General features: G+C 69.2%; 1 protein-coding gene across 1 annotated transcript; it reads right to left on the reverse strand.

Annotated features, from left to right (window-relative positions):
* Nucleotides 1-1547: 1547 nt before the first annotated feature.
* Nucleotides 1548-19814, reverse strand: COL5A3 (collagen type V alpha 3 chain). Its single transcript, XM_084304005.1, is given in 68 exon segments — nt 1548-1979; nt 2067-2303; nt 2419-2487; nt 2647-2759; nt 2873-3116; nt 3211-3264; nt 3398-3433; nt 3667-3720; nt 3830-3937; nt 4033-4086; nt 4171-4224; nt 5463-5570; nt 5687-5740; nt 5850-5903; nt 6039-6092; nt 6274-6327; nt 6464-6571; nt 6704-6757; nt 6891-6944; nt 7032-7082; nt 7084-7086; nt 7215-7268; nt 7381-7488; nt 7663-7716; nt 7863-7916; nt 8245-8352; nt 8465-8572; nt 8700-8753; nt 8848-8937; nt 9068-9175; nt 9277-9330; nt 9433-9486; nt 9582-9635; nt 9796-9840; nt 9923-9976; nt 11295-11339; nt 11465-11518; nt 11604-11657; nt 11750-11857; nt 12056-12109; nt 12344-12388; nt 12510-12563; nt 12661-12705; nt 12816-12869; nt 12945-12989; nt 13067-13120; nt 13243-13287; nt 13400-13453; nt 13632-13676; nt 13763-13816; nt 13892-13945; nt 14026-14079; nt 14219-14272; nt 14353-14406; nt 14535-14591; nt 14671-14754; nt 14824-14898; nt 15080-15142; nt 15224-15265; nt 15386-15433; nt 15588-15749; nt 15830-15946; nt 16714-16860; nt 16948-17070; nt 17532-17694; nt 17767-17980; nt 18085-18252; nt 19696-19814. Coding segments are annotated over 68 exon segments (5319 nt in total). The 5' UTR covers nt 19763-19814; the 3' UTR covers nt 1548-1832.
* Between the last annotated feature and the right edge of the window lie 680 nt (nt 19815-20494).

The following is a 20494-nucleotide window of genomic DNA, read 5'->3' on the forward strand; positions in this document are numbered from 1 at the left end:
GGCACAGCGGGGACGTGGGGGACACGGGGACAATTTAAAGACCCCCCCCCTCGTGTCTTTGTCCCCACGGGGATGGTGGCACTGCCATTGGCACAAGGCCGAGCGGCACACGGGGACATCAGCGGGGTGATGGCACGTGGTCCTGTGCCACCCCGGGGCCACCCAGGGGACCCGAGCCACCCACGCCCGTCCCCAAACCCCACTGGGGAGCACCCATGGGTGTCACCCCCCTGCCACCACCCCTGGCTCCATCCCCAGGGGACGTTCACACCCCCTCAGTGTCCCCAAGCTGGGGACAACCTGGGGACCCCCCCTTGCACCCGGATCCAGGCCGCCACCGTGTCCCTCGTGCTCGGCGGCCACGTGTGAAGGCGCGTCCCCACGTGGCCCCCACCTCGTCCCCGCCGCCACCCCACGGGGGTCCCAAACCCGGGGCTCACCCCCAGGGAGGGGACGCGGAGCCGTCCCCGTGTCCCCACGTCCCCAGACCCCCGAGGCGGGGCGGGTGGGGGGACATTGGGGCGACGCTCGGCACCCACCCCATGCGCCCCCGCACCTTGGGGTGCCCGGTGGCGCGCCCCCCACCCCTTTCGGGGACACCCCGGGGGCAGGCGCTGGGGGATTCCCCGGTGCCAAACCGGGCATCCTGATGATGGGGGGGGGGTCGGACAGCTCCCGGTTCCCCCCCCCCTTCCCCTCCCCGCCCTTACCTGCATCGCGGGGGACCCGGCGGAGAGCAGCAGGAGGAGGCCGGGGAAGAGGCGCATGGTGGAGGCGCGGACTCCGCCGTTACCGGAGCCTCCGCCGGGGAACCGGGAGCGGAGCGGGGAGCGGAGCCGCGCCCGTTTCAGCGCCGCAGCCGCATCCCCGCGGCCGGGCCCCGCCGCCGCCGCCGCCGCCACCGGCTGCAGCCGCGGCACCGGCCCGGTGCAGGGCGCGGCGCGCCCGGTAGGGGAGGCTGGAGGCACCGGGCCGGGGCCGTGCTGGGCGGAACCGAAGCGTTTTGAGCTGGGTGGAACGGCACCGGGACCGGGAGGGGGGGCTGCCGTGTGTGTGTGGGTGGGGGGGGTGTCCTCTTGCCCCCCCCCGGGATGCTCGGGGTGCGCGCGGGCACCGGGATGCGGTAGCGGGACACCGGGTGGGCGCTGCGCCGCGGCGCCGGGGGGCGCACGAAGCCTTCCCCGACCCCCCCACCTCGTCCCCTCAGGGATACCCGAGGTAAATCCCCCCCCCCGAAGTGGGGGGGCCCCCTCCTCCTCCCCAGCCGCCCCCTTTGCGTGGAAATCGGGAAGGATTTGGGGGGGCAGCCAGCTTCCATACAGTCGCTTTATCGTACAGTAACGGCACCGGGACCGGCACCGAGCTTCCCCAGCTCTGCCCCACGGTGAAACGGGGAGAGCCCCCCCCAAAAAAAAAAAAAAAAAATGGGCAGGGGGCTCCCCACGCAGGAGACCACGGTAAAATCGTATCCCCAGCGATGGCACCGGGAGGGGGGCCGCGGATCCGGTGCCCCCCCGGTCCCTGCGCGTCGGTGTCGCCGTGCCGAGGGCACGTCCAGTGCTTCACTAAGGGAGCGTTGTAGCACCACGGGGAGGGGGCTCGGGCCCCCCCTCCCTACCATCTGGGGTGCCCTGCCCCAGCTTTGCCCCCCTCCCGCCTCGAGGAGCCGGCAGTATAAATAAGGGGGGGCCCCCGAGGGCAGGAGGGGACGGCGCTGCGGCGGCTCCGAGTCCTGAGAATGCCAGAGCAGAGCCTGGGGCACTGTCCCTGGCGCAGGGGGTGGCGGGGGGGGGGCACGGAGACCCCCGCCCGCCCGTGTCCGGGGGCCGTGCTCAGCCCACGAAGCAGACGGGGCCCAGCTCGAAGCCGAATTTCTGGTTGGCCTCTCCGAAATCGGCCACGGCCACGTCCATCAGCGGCAGCCGCTCGACGCGGGACGAGGACACCTCCAGCACCGTCCGCTCCTGGCCCCGGCGTTCCTGCGGGGACGGGAGCGGGTCGAGGGGCTGGGAAACCCCCCCAAAAAAAAAAGAAAAACCAGCAAACGGGGTGCTGCGGGGCCTCACCTGGCAGCCGTCGTGGAGGGCACGGATGGGGGCGGCCGGGTGGTCGTGGCCCAGCTCCTCGTCGTTGGCCCCGCGGAAGCGCAGGGCGCGGGCGAAGGAGGCGGCGCGGGCGTCGTACCAGGCGGCGGCGTGCTGGCACGTCAGGGTGAAATTCTGGCGGGCGCTGGAGCTCAGGAGGCGCAGGAAGGTGAGCTGGGGCACGGCCACCGGGTTCCCGTCCGCGTCCACGTAGGAGAACTGCGGGGATGGGGGTGGGGGGGGGGACACGGCGCGGGGTTGAGGCGAGGGAGCGGGGAGACGCCGGGCGCACCGTGCGCCCTCCCTCGAGGAGCCTCGTGCCCGTGGCTCCTACCTTCTTGCCCCTCCTGAAGGTGCTGTACCACGTCCCCGGCTTCTCCCTGTTCCAGGCAGCGAGACGGACCTGGGGGGGGGGGGGCGGGGAGGGGGGGGTGACAGAGGAGGCAAAACCTCGAACCCGCGGCCCCTCGGGGAAAAGCGAGCCCCGAAACGCCCCCCTCCGCTTTCCCAGCTGGCGGAGAGGATTTTTGGACCCCCCCCCATCCTCCCCTCTCGAACTCACGGCCTCGAATTTCTTCTCGGGGAAGAGGCAGGTCTCGCCGCCGGCCGTGAAGTTGCAGAAAACCCTGAAGGCGTCGCGGGAGCAGCCCTGGTTGGGGTCGATCCAGTACTCGCCTGAGGAGGAGGGCAAGAAGGACAGACGGACGGACAGACAGACAGACGGACGGGGCCGGTCCAGCACCCCACTTTTGTCGCCCCCCCCCCCCCCCGCCCTCCCGAGCCCTCACCGTCCTGCAGGTGGGGGTGGCAGAGCTGCAGCTCCTTGCAGACGCGCGCGGGGCTCTCGGGGGTGCCCAGGGGTCGCCGCAGCTGCTCGACCTCGGTGCGCAGGGAGCTGAGCGAGGCGTACACCTCCTCCAGCCCCTCGTAGTCCTGGGGGGGCCCCTGCTCGCCCCGAGCCCCCTGGGCTGCCCGCCGGTGCCTCCCGCTCCGGCTCGAGGGCAGCGGCTCGAGCAGCTCAGCCGGGCGGCCCTGGGGAGGGCAGGGAAAAAGGGGTGAGAGCGGGATGAGGGGGGGCTCAAGAGCAGAGCCCCCCCGTTGTCCCTGTGCCCAAAACGTCCCTTACCGGTGGTCCTGGGGGGCCTGGGGGGCCGGTGTCACCTCGGGGACCCAGAGCGCCCTGCAAAAGGAGTCGGCCACGCGGTGCTCGCCCCCTGCTGCCACCCAACTTTGGGGAGCGGGGGGGGGTCCCATGGGAGCACACGATGGGAGCCCCCACCCTGTCGCCATCCCCGTCCCTCCCCAGCACTCACCGGAGAGCCTTTGGAGCCCTTCTGGCCCAAGGGACCCTGCGGGGAAGAGAAAAGAGGGGAGCGGCGGGGGCTGGGAGCAACCCTGGGCGTGCAGCGGTCCCACGGCGCTGCCCCCGACCCCCCCACGGGGCTCGTGCCCCCCCCTGCCCCTTTCCCATCCTGGGGACAAAGCCCCCAGGTCCTTTAGGGGTGTTAAAGGCAGGCAGGAGAGGCGCAGGAGGCTCAGGAGGAGGCTTGGAGCACCCCCAAAAGCACAGGCAAATACTCACCGACAGCCCGGGGGGGCCAGGGGGGCCGGTGGGGCCGATGGGGCCGGCCAAACCCTGCGGGGAGTCAGCATCAGCCCCGTGCTCGCCCTACCTGTGCCTCGTCTCCCCCCCCCACGAGCTGCGCAGCTCCCCCTGAAGCTCGGGGGAGACCCCAAACACTCACGGGGTCTCCTTTGGGTCCTGGGGGGCCCTGGATGCCCGGGAGCCCCTGGTCTCCCTTCTCCCCCATCTCCCCCGGCGGTCCGATGAGCCCAATCAAACCGGCGTGGCCCTGGGGACAAAAGGGACGGTGAGGCAGCCACCTCCCCAAGGAGCAGCCCCCCAGCCCCCTCCCCCCAAAAAAAAAAAAAAAAAACCCCGTCCCACCTTCTCTCCCTTGTGGCCGGGGTCTCCTTTGAGGCCGGGCAATCCCACGGGACCCTAAAAGAGGCAAAGGGGGGGGGGGGGGGTCACGGTGCCCGCGCTGCGCCCGGCCAGGATGGCTACGGGATGGCCCTGCCTTACCAGGGGGCCCGGTGGTCCCGTTTGTCCCGGTGCCCCCAAGAGGCCTTGTTCGCCCTGGAAGAGATTTGGGGTGGGAGAGGGGCACGGGGGTGAGCCCCCCGCCCCCAAAAAATGCCCCTCCGAGCTGCTGTCGCCTCCGGCTGCAGCGGTGGGGCCGAGGGGATGTCTCCAAGCCATGGTTTTGGGGACGTGTTTGGCCGCATGGGAATGTCCCCACTGCCCCCGATGCCTCTGTCCCTGCTGACCCCATCCCCGCTGTCCCCATCCTTGTCACCCATCTCCAATGCCCCTGTCCCCGCTGTCCCCATCCCTGTTGTCCCCATCCTTGTAGCTCATCCCCAATGTCCCTATCCCCATTGTCCCCATCCCCATATCCCATTGCAATGCTCCTGGCCCTGCTGTCCCCATCCCCACTGTCCCCATCCCCATATCCCATCCCCAATTCCCCTGTCCCCACTGTCCCCATTCCCGCTGTCCCCATCCCCGTAGCTCATCCCCAATGTCCCCACTGTCCCCATTCCCATTGTCCAGTCCCCACTGTCCCCATCCCTGCTGTCCCCATCCCTGTAGTTCATCCCCAATGTCTCCACTGTCCCCATCCCCACTGTCCCCATCCCACTGTCCCCATCCCCACTGTCCCCATCCCCACTGTCCCCATCCCCTTTGTCCCCATCCCCAGTGCCCCTGTCCCTGCTGTCCCCATCCCTGTAGCTCATCCCCAATGTCCCCACTGTCCTGTCCCCACTGTCCCCATTCCTACTGTCCTCATCCCTGAAGCTCATCCCCAATGTCCCCACTGTCCCCATCCCCATATCCCATCCCTGATTACCCTGTCCCCATTGTCCCCATCCCCATATCCCATCCCCGTTGTCCAGTCCCCACTGTCCCCATCCCAATGTCCCCATCTCCGTTGTCCCCATCCCAGCTGTCCCAATCCCTGTAGCTCATCCCCACTGTCCCCACTGTCCCCATCCCAATGTCCCCATCCCTGCTGTCCTCATCCCTGTAGCTCATCCCCAATGTCCCCACTGTCCCCATCCCAATGTCCCCATCCCAATGTTCCCATCCCCACTGTCCCCATCCCTGTAGCTCACCCCCACTGTCCCCATCCCAATGTCCCCTACCCCAATGCCCCTGTCCCCACTGTCCCCATCCCAATGTCCCCATCCCCGTTGTCCCCGTCCCTGCTGCCCCCCATCCCTATAGCTCACCCCCACTGTCCCCACTGTCCCCATCCCTACTGTCCCCATCCCAATGTCCCTGTCCCCGCTGTCCCCGTCCCCAGCACTCACCGCGGGGCCGGGGATCCCCCGCAGCCCTTCGGATCCCGGTCTCCCCGGGGGTCCCTGCGCCCCCACGGGTCCCGTCTTCCCGGGTGGCCCCTCGGTGCCGGGCTGCCCCTGGGGACACGGGGGGGGGGGGGGGACATGGGGAGCTGAGGCTGGCCCCACACCGTGTCCTGCCCTGGGCTGGTGGGGGCAGTGAGTTTTGGGGGGGGTCGGGGGGGGCCACCTACCTTGGCACCCTTCTCGCCCTGACGGCCCTCGCGCCCCACGGGTCCCACGGGTCCCTGAAAAAAGGGGGGGGGGGGCACCAGGAGCTGTGGCTGGCCCCATTTGCAGCCCCACTGTGCTGTGCCCCCCCCCCCCCCCAAATCCTCCTGCTCAGCCCCTACTCACCCTCCGCCCGGGGGGGCCCGGGGGGCCCGGTTCTCCTGATGCGCCCGGCGGACCCTAAAACAAAACCGGGGAGGGGGGTGGGGGGATTTTGGGGTGAAAATGGCCCCAAAGCGGGGACTGGGGGGGCGCACGGATGTGCAAGACCCCCGGGGAGGGGGGTTTAAGCCCCCCCCCTGCTGCCCCACTCACCGGCAGGCCGGGGTCCCCGCTGTCACCCTTCTCTCCAACAGCCCCGTCCAGACCCTGCGACACGGGGCAGGGGGGAGCTTTTGTGCTGCCCCCCCCCCCCAAGCCCCCTCCCCAAGGTTTTTGGGGTGCCTCGAGGGGGAGAGAACCGCGGTGTCCCCCCCACCCCCCCCAAGCCCGGGGTGGGGACAGGGGGTGACATTGGGGCACGGTGTGGGGGGGTGGGGGGCAAACTCACCGGCGGGCCGGGGTCTCCGGGGGGGCCGGGATCCCCTGGGAAGCCGATGGGACCCTGGAAAAAAAGGGGGGGGGGAAATGGGGGGGGGGCTAGGAGGGAGCCCCAGAGCTTGGGCCAGCGGGAAGGGGCACGGGTTCGGTGTTTCTGGGGTGGGGGGGGGGGGCTGGGGGCGTCTCGCTCCTCCCTTTACCAGGTTGCCTTTGGCTCCATCCTCTCCGGGGGGGCCTTTTTTGCCGGGGGGGCCGGCTGCCCCCGACGGCCCCGCGTCTCCCTTCTCCCCCACGTCTCCTTTCACACCCTGCGGAGGGAGGGGGAGCGATCAGAGCGGGGGGGGGGGGGGTTCGGGGCGTTTTGGGCAGGAAAACGTTCGCCGGGTGCTGCCCCCCCCCCCCCCAAAAAGGGACACCCCCCTTTGGGGTGCAATACTCACGGGGGGGCCAGGCTCTCCAGGGGCTCCGGGGTCTCCAGCTTCACCGGGCTCACCCTACCCAAGAAAAAAGCGAGGAGAGAGACCCCACTGGGCGCAGGGAGGTGCACGTGGCCCCCCCCCAGCCCCCTGGCTCCCCCCAGACCTCGAGACCCCCGTCGCCCCCCCCCAACCCCAACCACATCCTTACCTTTTCTCCCACGGCCCCCGGCTGTCCCACGCCGCCCGGCATTCCCTGGGGACCCTAAAAGCAAGAGGATGGGGGGGGGGGGGGACACCCGTCGGCACCCCAAATTCCAGCCGAGCCCCCCCCCCCACGAGCTGCACTCACCTCGGCACCGCTGGGTCCCTGCGGCCCACGGGGTCCTGGCGCTCCGGGGGGGTCCCTGGCGGGGAGGGGGGGGGGCACAGAGCGGGGTCAGACCCCAAAGAGCCACGGGGGCTGCGTGGGGAGCTGGAGATGGGGGTGAGGGACTCGGAGGGGGGTCCGAATTCGGGGGGGGGGGGTCCTCACCATGGGGCCAACGTCGCCGTTTTCGCCCTTTTCGCCCGGGGGGCCCGGCATGCCCTGTGTGATCTGGGGTTAGCTGGGGGTCCCTCGTGTCCCTTGTCCCCAAACCGTGGTGTCCCCAACGACCCAGCAGGCCCCCCCCCTGCCCCCCAGCTGGGGGTCTCCTTACTTGCAGGCCGGGGGGGCCGCTCAGGCCGGGGTGACCCCGCGATCCCTCGTCTCCTTTCTGCCCAAACATCCCCTGCTGCCCGCGGCGCCCTGGCTCCCCATCAGCTCCCTGCCAAGAGAGGGGTCGGGGTCAGGCCCCCCGCAGACCCCAGTTTCGGGGGGGGGGGGGGTCCGGGGGGGGCAGGGGACGGAGCTGAGATGGGAAGCGGCGCGGGCAAGCGCTCGGTTGTGGGATCGGGGGAAGAAACGGGGTGGGAAGGGTCCCCAAAAAAAAACAACTCACCGCAGGGCCGGGGTGCCCGATGGGTCCCTGGATTCCTGGCGGTCCCGGAGGGCCCTGCGGGGACAGCAGCACCCCCGTGGGGTTCGGGGGGGGGGCCCCAAAACCCTTCTCCCCTCGCTCCTCCCCACCTTGCCCCGTTCCTGGAGCTGCTTTGCCCCTCCGGGACCCCTCTGGGGGCAGAGCAGCCCCTCGGCACTCACCGCCTCGCCCTTGTCTCCTTTGCTGCCCTTCTGTCCGGGAAGCCCCATCTCGCCCTGGCCAGAGGGACACGGTGACAAGGTGACAAACTCCTGTGTGTCCCCCCCCACTGCTGTCCCCCCCCTCATGTCACCCACACGCGAGCCGGGAGCGCTGGAGGCCAGGGAAAGCTGGCACGGCTGGGGAAGCAGGGGCCAAGGAAAATCCCCCCCGCTCCCGGGGAAGCCACAAACCCATCGGAGGGGGGGTCCCCGGACCCCTGGACGCATCCCCGAGCCCCCCCCCCAGATGATATCAACAGCAAAATGTGGGAAAAATCAAAATAAAATTAAAAAAAATGCTGCTGGGGGGGCTGAGGTGCACCCCCCTCCCGCGACGACTCACCTTGTCCCCATCCTCTCCAGCGGGGCCGGGGGGGCCGGGGGGTCCCGGCAGCCCCAGGGGACCCTGGATCCCGTCGTGCCCGGCCGGCCCCATGGGACCCCGCTCACCCTACGGGGAGGAAGAGGAAGGGATGAGGAAGAGGCCAACTGGGCCCCCCCAGCTCGTCCCGGAGCTGCCCCAAACCCCCCCGCCTCGCCCCCCTGCGCCCTGCGGCACCTACCGGGGACCCCTTCTCGCCCAGGGGGCCGGGGGGGCCCTGTGCACCCCCCCGGCCGGGCAAACCGATGCCTCCCGCGGCCCCCGTGGGGCCTCGCTCGCCAGGGGAACCCTGGGGAGAAAGGAGAGGCAGGGGTGGAGGGAGAGAAAGGCTCAGCAGCCTTCCTCCCCCCCCCCAGTCACCCTCCTCCTCCTCCCCGAATTGCGCACGAGGGAAACCCCAAAAACTTTGTACTCACCGTGGGGCCGGGGGGGCCGGGGGGCCCTTCGCCACCCTTCAGGCCGGGAGGACCCTACAAGGAGGGCAGAGGGGTTAGGATGGAGCCCGCTCCCCCTCTCCCGGGGGGGCTGTTTTGGGTTGTGCCCCCCCCCCGGAGCAGCACTCACCGTCTCTCCGGGTGCCCCCCGTGCGCCGGGGAAGCCGTGGATGCCGGGGGGGCCGCTCTTCCCTGCAGCACCAGCCGGGCCGGGGTCTCCCTGCGGGGGGGGGGGGACAGGAGGAGCAGAGAGCTTTGCTCTGACCCCAAAGAGCCGGGGGAGAGCCCCCGAGACCCCCCCAGAGCTCACAAAGGGGGTGGGCGTGCGGCCCCCCCAGCCCCGCTCCTACCTTGGCTCCTTCTCGGCCAGCAGCTCCGGGCAGACCCTGCTCCCCGGGGGGGCCGGGGGGGCCTGGGTGCCCCCTCTCGCCCACCGGCCCCGTTTCGCCCAATTTTCCCTGCGGGTAGAAAGCAGGGTGAGCATTTTTTTTTTTGGGGGGGGTCTCTCCATCCATCCAGGCTCACTTCCACACCGAGCTCTGCCGATTTTCCCCCTCACCTGGGGTCCCACCACCCCCGTGGGGCCGGGGGGGCCGGTTTTGCCCTGAAATCCCTGCGGAGGAGAAAGGAAAAAAAAAAAAAAAAATTTGGTTAAAATTGGGTTTCTCCTGCTGTCCCCTGGGGGGGCCGGGGGTCTCAGGGGGGGGGGTCTCACCGGCTCGCCACGCTGCCCTGGGTGTCCCGGCAAGCCGTCCTTCCCGGGGGGGCCCTAGGTAGGAGCAGGGGGTTGTGGAGGGGAGGGCAGGGGGACACGCCAAAACCCCATTCCTCTCCCCACGCTGCCCCCCCCCCCAAAAAACTTACAGGGGGCCCTTTGGTGCCCGGGAAGCCGTGGGGACCCTGCGGACCTTGAGGGCCCTGTGGGAAGAAGGAAAAATTTTGGCGGTGGAGCTGGAGCTTCCCCCAAAAGCTCTGGTGCCCCCCCCCCCTTCGAGCCTGGCACCCCGTTACCCCCGTGCTCGGCCCCGTTCCTTTTTGGGGTGGCTTTGTAGGGGCGCACCCCGTGCAGCGTCTTTACCTTCTCCCCCACCACGCCGGGGGCCCCATCGTGGCCAGGATCTCCCTGGGGAGACAGAAAGAGGGTGGCAGCAAGGGGGGGGGGACAGTGGGGACAAGGAGGACCCCAAAACCAAGCTCCTACCAACCTTTGGGCCGGGTTTCCCTGTAGGGCCGGGCAGCCCTCGCTCCCCCGGCAGGCCCTGTGTGGGGGCAAAGAGCAGGGTGAGGAGTTGTGGGGTTGGGAGGGGGACAGGGGACAAGAGGGGGGTGGCACATGGCTGTCCCCAAAGCAGCTCCTGTAGGACGCAGATGGAAGTTTGGGGCTGGCTGCTGTGGGAAATGAGAGCCCCCCTTCCCGATCCTAAATGCCATGGGATGTGGGTGGGATGCAGGGCATGGGGTTGTGGGGTAGGGCAGGACCCAAAGATGGCCCCAGGATGGGTGCCGTGGGCCATAAATGGCTTTGGGATGGTCGCCACAGGGTTGAATTGGCCTTGGGGATGGCTGCTGTAGGGTAAAATCGGTCCCGGGGTGGTGGCTGTGGGGTACAGCCGGCCCCATGATGGTTGTTGTGGGGTACAACCAGTCCCATGATGGTCACTGTGGGATATAACTGACCCCACAATGGTCTCTGTGGGGTAAAACCAGCCCCATGGTGGTCACTGTGGGATAAAACCGACCCCACGATGGTCTCTGTGGGGTATAACCGACCCCATAATGGTCCCTGTGGGATATAACCGGCCCCATAATGGTCCCTGTGGGATAAAAATGACCCCATAATGGTCCCTGTGGGATAAAAACAACCCCATAATGGTCACTGTGGGGTATAACCAGCCCCACTATGGTCATTGTGGGGTATAACTGGCCCCATAATGGTCACTGTGGGGTATAACTGGCCCCATAATGGTCACTGTGGGGTAAAACCGACCCCATAATGGTCACTGTGGGGTAAAACCGACCCCATAATGGTCACTGTGGGGTATAACCAACCCCACGATGGTCACTGTGGGATAAAAACGACCCCATAATGGTCACTGTGGGGTATAACCAACCCCACAATGGTCCCTGTGGGATATAACCGGCCCCATAATGGTCCCTGTGGGATAAAAACGACCCCATAATGGTCTCTGTGGGGTAAAACCAGCCCCATGGTGGTCACTGTGGGATGTAACCGACCCCACAATGGTCACTGTGGGATATAACCAGCCCCACTAGGGTCATTGTGGGGTATAACCGACCCCATAATGGTCACTGTGGGATAAAAACGACCCCATAATGGTCTCTGTGGGGTAAAACCAGCCCCATGGTGGTCACTGTGGGGTATAACCGACCCCACAATGGTCCCTGTGGGATAAAAACGACCCCATAATGGTCCCTGTGGGGTACAACCAGCCACACCAGGCTTCCCGACAGCACCCAGGGGTGCCCCCCACCACAGCACCCAGGGGTGCCCCCACCACAGCACCCAGGGGTGCCCCCCATCACCACCAGCTCGGGGTGGGGGCCGCGGCCGCTCACCGGGGGCCCTCGCTGTCCCGTCTGCCCGGCCTGGCCAGCCTTGCCCTGTGGGGAGAGACGAGGTGGGGGGGGGGACAGCAGCACACGGGGGGTGTCCCCCCCACCCCAGAAGGACGTGGGGGACGGGGAACGTCCCAATGGGGTGCTGTGGCGTGCTGTAGGGCACTCACCCTCTTCCCTTTCTCTCCCGCCAGCCCCACAGGACCCGGGAAGCCAGCGGATCCCTGAGGACAGAGAGCACGGGTCACAAGCCGGGGACACCTTGGGGACACCTTGGGGACACCCCAAATGCCACCCCCCTTTGCTCACCTTAGGGCCCTGACGCCCGGGGTAGCCTGGGAGGCCCGGCACCCCCAGTTTGCCCTATAAAGGAGAGAGCAGGGTTGAGGTGTGGGCTACGGGGGGGACACGGGGACACGGGGATGGGGACATGGGGACATGGGGACAGTGCTCACCTTCTCCCCTGCGGGGCCAGCGGCACCCGGCTCCCCCATGGGACCCGTTTGCCCCTTCAGCCCCTCGGGGCCGTCCTCGCCACGGGGTCCCAACGAGCCCTGGTCACCCTAAAGGCAAGGCAAAGGTGCAGGGAGCACGCTGCCAGCTGGTCCCCAGCTCCCCCTCCCCAAAATATCTCCCCCTCCCCAAAATATCTCCCCCTCCCCAAATTATCTCCCCCTCCAGCTCCATCCCACTCCGTACGACCCCAAATCCTGCAGCCCCGTGGGGAGGAGCCCCCCCCCGGACCCCAGCACCCCGCTTACCCTGTCGCCCTTGGGACCCATGTCGCCCTTGAAGCCAGGGAATCCATCTTCACCCTGGGGGGGGGGGGGGGGCGGGCAGCAGGTTTTAAGGGGATGGGGCCGTGCGGATGGGGTCGCAGCGTGGGGCCGAGCCCCAAATCCCAATGCAGAGCTGCCTCCAGCCGCAGCCCTCACCCCCCCAACCCCAAGGCTACCCCAGGGCAGGGGCGAGTGCCCCCCAAAACCTGGGGCTACCGCAGGACCAAGACCCCCCCACCCCGCTGGCCCCCTCACCACCCCACCCCTTACCTTCTCCCCTTTGCTGCCCTTCAGGCCCCGCACCCCAAAAGCTCCCTGCAGAGACAAAAAGGGGGCCGAGGGAGGACCCCAACCCCGGGGGACACCCCCCCGGGCCCCCCACCTCGTCCCTCAGCAGGGCCACGCAGCGCGTGGGGTGGGGGGGAGCTGAGCTTACCTTCACCCCACGGGGTCCCGGATAGCCGACGGGACCCGGGGCACCCACGGGACCCTGGGGACAGGCTGAACATCAGCAAAAAAAACAAAAAACCCACAGGGGAGACCCCACAGCCGTGCCTGGGACACGGGGTTGGGACCCGTCCCCTTACCTGGAGGCCCTTCTCTCCGGCCGGCCCTTCTCGGCCAGGGTGACCCTGCCGGGACACCCCAAAAATGAGCCCCAAGATGGGGAGGTGACGGCGTCCCCGTTGTCCCCGCGGTGCCGGGGATCAGCCTGACCCCAAATCCCCTCTCCAGTACTCACCGGGGGCCCGTCGGCCCCAGCCACCCCTTGGATTCCCGGCTTCCCCGGAGGGCCCTGGGCGAGAGGAGGACGTGAAGGGGGGGGGACACGGTGGGACCACCCCCTCGCCCGTGCCAGCTCCAGACTCACCTTGTCCCCCGGCAGCCCAACGGGGCCCTGGGGGCCGGGCAGACCCTGCAAGAGAACAATGGGGTGCTGAGAAGGGACCCCCAGCCCCATGGGGACACCCCCTTGGCCCCCCCATCCCTTACCTGCGGACCGGGGTTTCCTTGCTGGCCCGGGGGGCCCGGCTCCCCTTGGATTCCCTGGGTGGGGGGCAGAGGAAATCCATCAGCACGGCCCCAAAAAAAAAACCCTGCGGGCACCCTCCCGTGCCTCCCCACCCTTGGGGTTAATTTGGGGTGGGGGCTCCCAGCAGGGCACCCACCACGTTGCCCTTGGGTCCCGGCGCGCCGTCGATGCCGCTGGCACCCTGCAGGGGGGGGGGAAGGAGGGAGCCTCAGGGCGCTGCACCCCAAGGCGACGCCCCGCAGAAAAAGCCCGGACGGACAGACGGGGACGGACAGACGGACGCTGCCCCTTACCGGTGGTCCCGGGGGGCCGGGGGAACCCCGGGAGCCGATGAGCCCCCGCATGCCCTAGGGCCAAGGAACGGAGGCGTTAGCAGGGGGCCAGAGCCCGAATCTCCCCTCCAAAAAGCTGCGGGGGGCCAAAACCCCTCAAACGTGGCTGTCCTGGTTCTTCGTGCCCCCCGAAACCTCCTGAGGTTGGGGGACAACCGAGGCCAGCCCCCCCCCCCCCCCCACGGATACTCACGGGTTCCCCCGGTTGTCCCCGTGGTCCCGGCAAGCCATCGGAGCCCTGGGGGGGGACAGAGAGGAGCTGAGCGTGTCCTGCCCGCTCCACCAGGGCCTGATCCTTCCCCAGCCCCCCCCCAGGATCCTCACCCTGGCTCCTTTCTCCCCGGGGGTGCCTGCGGGTCCTGGCTTCCCCACGTCACCCTACGGGACGGAGAGGAGGTGAGGGGACACCGGGACGGGTGGCGGCAGGAGGGGACGCGGCGCGGTGGCACTTACCCTGTGGCCTTTCTCCCCCGGCAGCCCCGGCAAACCATCGAAGCCCCGGTCACCCTACGGGGTACAAGATGAGCCCACGGCCCCCTCCCCAAAAAAAAAAAAGGGGGCCGTGGGCGTCCTGGCACCCCAAGCACCTTGGGTCCGGTGTCCCCCGGGAGTCCCCTGGCACCGTCTGCTCCAGCGCGACCCTGCGAGAAGGGGGTGAGGAAGGGGCAAAAAGCTCCGTGCCCCCCCCCCCAGGGGTGAGGGGGCAAGTTTGGGGGCGTGTGGCAGCAGGGTAAGGCGTTTTGGGGGGGGGGGGCTGCAATTAAAACCCACAGCGCTTACCCGTCTGCCCAGCTTCCCCGGTGGTCCCGGGGGTCCCTGCAGTCCCCGGGGACCCTGATGGAGAAGAGGAAGAGGAGTGAGAGGAGAGGAAGGCTTCCAACGGCCCCCCCCCACCCCAACCTTACGAGACTCACCCGCGGCCCCATGTCCCCTGCGTCCCCTTTCAGGCCCGGGTGTCCTGGCAGACCCTAAAAAAAAAACGGAGAGCGTGGAGCCCCCGCCACGGGGGGGGTCTGCTGGGGTGCCCCAAAGACCCCGGTGTGAGGTGGGCACCCCAAGGGGGTCCCGCAGCAGCCCCCACGCCAGCAGCACTCACCAGGGGACCCGGGCGGCCGGTGAGCCCCATGGGGCCGGGGGGGCCCTTCATGGCAAGCTGGGGAGGGAAAGGAGGAGAGGGGTGAGGCGGGAGGGGGGAGGTTGAGCCGCGGGGGTGGGCGCGGGGGGGTCCTGACCTTCGCCTGCTGCAGGATCGCCTGGGCTTGGGCTTCTTGGAAGGAGACGGTGGGGCCCTTGAGGGAGTCCCCCCCAAACTGGAACTGGGAGAGGAGCGGGGTGAGGGCAGGGGGGAGCCAGCTGCCCCCCCAGCCTCACATCCCAGCCCCTACCGGCAGCATAATCATGGTCCCGGCAGGGCCGCGGATCCCATCGGCTCCTGGCAGCCCCGGCCGTCCCGCGGGGCCCTTTTTTTTGGGGGAGGGGGAAAGGGGGGGTGCTCGTCACCGTCACGCCAGCAGAAGCCGAGCTGTCAGGTCAGGGCCTGCAGCTCCATCGCCCCGCACGCCCCGGCACGCAGCCGAAACGCCTGCGGCCCCACAGCCGGCCCTGTTGCGGGGCAGCTCTCCCTCCCCGTCTGCTCCATACCTGCTCTCCGGGGTCCCCGGGCAGCCCTGGGAGCCCCGGTGGTCCCAAAGGTCCCGTTTCCCCCTGCGGAGGACACGGAGGAGCGTTAACGCTTGGGCTTCTGCAAGCCCTCCCCGCAGCAGCACCCCCCCCCCCGCTCCTTACCGCAGGGCCCGGGGGTCCCGGCGGCCCCTCGAATCGCCGACCCTAAAAGAGAAAGGAGTGAGCACGGCGCGTCCCTGCGCCCCGTCCTGCAAGCCACCACCCACAGGTGACCCACAAGAGGGCTCTAAGTGTCCCTGGGGGGCCACGTGCCCCCCTTCTCACCGGTTCCACGACGGCCGGCTCGCCCTTGTCCCCTTTCAGGCTGGGTTCCTGCGGGACGCAGCGCGGCGCCGGGGTCAGGGACCGCGGCCCCGAGCTCGGGGCTGAGCTCCGAACCGCCTGCAGGACCCCCGGACCCCATACCGTGGCCCCAGCTCGTCCGGCCGTGCCTGGAGGGGGTCCCGGTCCTCGTCCCCAGCGTTACCTGGGGAGCCCGGATCACCGTCTCCTCCCGCTCGGCGGGGCCGAAGCGCTCCGGGCTCGCGGGGTCCCCGTCGTAGTAGTCCTCGTAGCCCGGTGGCTCCCCGCTGGCAACCCCAGCGGCTCCGTCCTCCCCGGATTCCAGCACGAGCTCCTCGCCAGCGTCCTGAGGGACAGGGTTTGATGCTGGGGATGCGCAGATTTTGGGGATCCCCTGCCCGCTGCTGCTCCCGGCCCCGGCGGTACCTCGAAGGGCTCGGTGAGGTTCAGGGCGACGCTCACGGTGGTGGCCAGGCTGGAGGTGACCGGTGGCGAGGAGCTGTCCTCCGGGGACGGCGGCGGCGTCGGGGTGGGTGTGATGCCCTTGGGTGATGCGCAAAAGGGCACGGGGTGAGGATCTCAGCACTACAGCAAAGGGAGGCGCTGGCCCCTTTTGGGGAGGACCCCTCACGGGGTCCCGCAGCGACGCCGCGGTTTTGGGGTGTCCCCAAAGCCGCAGCCCAGCTTCGGGACGCCGGAGCCGTTGGTCTCTTGGGTTTGGGGAGGGCGAGGCAGGGCTGGGCAGCCGGGGCTGCCGTTCCCTTGCACGTCGGGGCCGTGCAGCCCCTGGCTCCGAGCAGCACCTGGAGCTCGGCCACCCCTCGCCGGGGCTCTCCCACCCGGCCAAGGCTGAGTCATCGGCAGGAGGGACCGCGGCCCTTGGCCAGCCTCCGGCCTCCAGCTGCAGCCCCGACCCACTTCCAGAGCCAAGGGAGGACGAAGGCGAAGAGGGGGCTGCCCCCAGGGGACCCCCAGCGGGTCCTGGGACCAGGCCAGGAGCCGTGGGGACGGCTCAGCCCCAGGTGCCATCGGCACCGGCGTCCCTGCAGGCGCGGGGAGGAGCCGGCACGGCCAGCGCCCTGCCAAAATCGCATCCAACAGACCCAAAGGTCTGGCTCTGCCGGGGCCAGCGCTGCCAGAGCCGGCCCGTTTTGCCCCAAATTGCACAAAGACGAGGCGGGGAAGCAGCTCTGGAGGCAAAGCACCGTGCCGAGGCACTGCCAGCTCGGAGACGCATCCGGGTCCCTCGGGCCACGCACACCGCTCCGTATTTAAACCAGATTCGGGGCTCGGCTGCTCACCCTCACTACCTGGCTGGCCACGGCGGAGGGCTCGGGGGCCTCGTGCTGCTCCTGCAGCTCCTTGTTCCTCCTCTTCTTGCCCTTGCCCTTGCGCTTGCCTTTCCCCTTGCCCTTCTTGCCCTTCCTACGCGGGGCGGCGCTGGGCTCCGGGCCGCTCTGCGCAGAGAAAAACGTGGGTATCGGGGGGTGTCGGCAGGAGGGGAGCACCCAAGGGTCCCCCCCCGAGCTTGGTCGGGTGCCCACCTCCTCCGGGAAGGGGGCCAGGAGCGGGTAGAGCAGGGGCTGGTGGCAGGCTGGCATGTAGAGCTGGCAGTAGGAGTGGGCGGCCGCGGGGTCCGGCACGATCAGCAGCTGCTGGATGTCACCCTGCGGCGAAGAAGGAGAGGGCGAAGGGGGTGGCAGCAGGGTGGGGTGGGGGGGGGAATTGTTCTTTTTTTTTTTTTTTTTTTTTTTTTTTAATTCCCCCTCCCAAGACGCCCCGGATGAGTGCCCTGTCCCCGCACAGCTCGGGACAGCCAGCACGGACACCCCCTTGGCCCTGGCTTGCAGGCACAGGGGGGGCGGCGAGCGGACAAAGGCAGCCTTGTCTGCTCCCTGGGGGGAAAAATAAGCGGGGGGGGGGACAGCAGCTCCATCGCCTCGCTGCCTCAAAGCGTCCTCTTTGCCCGTGGCCCCTGACATTTGCAGCGGGAGGGAATGCGAGGAGGGGAACGGGGACAGGCAGCAGCCCCCAGCGGGAGCGACCCCCAAGGCGTCACCCCATTTTCCTGTGACAGCCGGGACGACGGCACGGGGATTTTTGGGGTGTGTGTGGGGGGGACCCTCACCTCGAACACCTCCTCATCCAGCAGGCGCGCCCCGAAAAGCGTCACCCCCTCGGTGCTGACGACGGGCCGGGGTCCTCGCTCCAGCGGCAGCGTGGCGAGGAGGTGGCAGTCCACCAGCAGGGACACGTTGGTGCCCTCCACGGCCAGCGCCACGCGGTGCCACCTGCGGAGACGGGGCTGGTTTGGGGCGAAAAGGAGCAGAATCCGGCCTCCCCCCCGTGGCTCTGACGCTCACCTGCCGTCGGCCAGGTTCACCTTGCGGAAGACGGGGTAGCGCTCGGGGGCCGGGTGCCCGTCCTGGTCCTCGTAGAGGAAAACGGGCGAGCGCCCGACCTCCAGCCCCAGCTGCTGCACCCCGCGCTCGTCGTAGATGGAGAGCAGGAAAGCTTGGCCGCCGCGCCGGGCACGCACCGTGGCCAGGATGGAGAAATCCTCGGGGAAGGAGGAATCTGCAGCAGGGGAGGAACCGGGGGGGGCGTTCAACCCGAGCCCTAGGGATGCTCGCGGTCCCCCCCCAAAAAAAAGAAAAAGGGTGGTGGGAGGGGGGGGGTACCGGGGAAGAGCTGGCGGGTGGGCGCGCTGAGCTGCGTGCGGTTGTCCACGCGGAAAGCCAAATCGGGGTCCTCGGTGCCGGGGCGCTGGGTGCAGATCCCGGCGGTGACGGCGACGCCGTCCCGGCCGTCCTTCATGCCCAGAGTCTGCAGCACGTCCACGGGCACGGCTGCGGGGCGAGAAGAGACCCCCCCCACCCCCCCCGGAGGGTTATTAGGACCCCCCAACCCGAAAAGCCCCGAATCACCCTCGGCGGTGATTTTCGCCCTGCGTCCCCATCCCCCTGCCTGCGTCCTGCCAAAACGGGGCCGGTGCCAGGCAGCTGTGTGGGCCCAAGGTCCGGTCCGCGGCCGCCAGATTCCTCCGGCGCATTCCTCCGCCCCCGCGGCACGGGAGCACCCCAAGGGGCTGGAGACCCCCCCCCTTTTTTTTTTTTTTACCCTTTTACCCCCCCCACGCGCGCACGCGCTCCCCCTGAGCGCCCCGTTTGGCTGGGCGACGAGGGGATCCCGCAGGGTTTAGGGCGTGCTGAGGGTTAATCCCGGCACGGCCAGGTGTGTGGGGAGGGGGGGGGTGACATAGGATTTGGGGTGGGGGGGGGTGAATGCAGCCACATCAGACAGCACCGGGCCCCCCGCCCCAGGGTGCCAGATGCACGGAGGAGCCTGTCCGGGCAAGCTGGGGAGGGGGAAGCGGGTGCAGGAGGTTGAGGGGGGGGGGAAAAATTCCTCCTGGGGCTCCCCACGCTGTGCCCCCCCCCCATCTGGGGCACCCTAAGTGACAGCGGGGACACGGCCGGGGCTGGGAACGGGCTGACCCCGCGGCAGCCGTGCCGAATCTCAGGCCCTCCTGACCCCGGCACATGGGGCTGGTTTCCTGCCCGTGCTCCCCGGGGAGGGCTCGTGGCGTGCCGGGACCCCCCCCAGCAAGCCAGGACCCCCCCCAAAAACCACCACCACCACCACCACCCACCCCTTTCCCGGTACAGCAGTCGTGGGTGGCCCCGGACCCAGAAATGCCTGGCCTGGGTGTTTTGGGGTGGGGGCGTGGGAATGCTGAAGGTGAATCCCCGTTATTGGCACGCTGGGGGCTCCCCAAAATGCCCCCCCCCCACCCCAACAGCCCCCCCAAGTGACCTGGCTTCGTGTCCCACCTGCTCCGAGCCACGCACCGTGGAGGGGACACGGGTGCCTTTGGGGACACCGAGCCCTTGGGCTGCACGGGGGGGCGCTTAACCAGGGTGGGGGGCACCCCTTCATTGGGTGGGGGGGGGCCACCCTTAACCCTGAGGGCACGACCCCCACGCGGTGACCCCCCCACCCTCACCGCTCCCTCTCCCAGCCCAGGGGGACCCCCGCAGCCACCTCCGGGCGGGTGCCCCCCAAAAATGGGTGCTTGCCTGTCCCCCCCCCCGGGGTGGGGGGGGGGCACCTCCCCCCCTCCCCACCCCTGTCCGTGGTGCTGAAGTCACCGAGCCCCCCCCCCAGACCCCAAGAGGGGACCCCCACGCGTGCCCACGGCAGCGGGGCGCGCAGCACGGGACACGCGTGGGCGAGGGGAACCCCCCCCAAAAAATACCCCCCCCCGGGCCCCCCCCCGCCCCGTGGGGTACCTGCGGTGGCCGCTGGCAGCAGGGCGAGGAGGGCGAGGAGGGCGGTGGGGCGCGGGGGGGGCTCCATGCCCCCGGTACCGGAGCGCACAGCTCAGCCCTGCCGCCGCCGTGCCGAGCCCAGCGGGGCGGGGGGGGGGAAGCCCCGGCCCGCCCAAAGCCCCCGCCTCCAGCCCGGCCCAGCCCCCCGGGCGGAGCCCCCCCACCCCCCCCGGTTAATTTAACCCCCCCCCCGGTTCGGGAACACGGCCCCCAAAAAGAGGGGCTGCGGGGGAGAGATGCAAAATCCCATACGAGGAGGTTTGGGGGTGCCGAAGTGCCCCCCCATGGGGAGATTTGGGGGTGCAGGACCCCCCCCCCGGGGTAGATTTGGGGGTACAAGACCCCCCCACACAGGTAGGTTTAGAGGAGTATGACCCCCACCCCACTCCCAGCCCCACAGGCAAGTTTCGGGGCACGCAAAACCCCAAATGAGGTTTCGGGGTGCCGAACTGCCCCCCCATGGGGAGGTTTTGGGGTGCACTGCCCCCCCCGGGGCAGATTTGGGGGTACAAGACCCCCCCCCCAGGTAGGTTTAGAGGCACTTGTCCCCCACCCCACTTCCAGCCCCACAAGCAGGTTTGGGGGCACACAAAACCCCAAATGAGGAGGTTTGGGGGTGCAGAAGTGCCCCCCCATGGGGAGGTTTCGGGGTGCACTGCCCCCCCCCGGGGTAGATTTGGGGGTACAAGACCCCCCCCCAGTAGGTTTAGAGGAGCACGGCTGCCATCCCTCTCCCAGCCCCACAGGCAAGTTTGGGGGC

This window comes from Netta rufina, assembly GCF_964035555.1.
Source record: "Netta rufina genome assembly, chromosome: 32".
Lineage (NCBI taxonomy): Eukaryota > Metazoa > Chordata > Aves > Anseriformes > Anatidae > Netta > Netta rufina.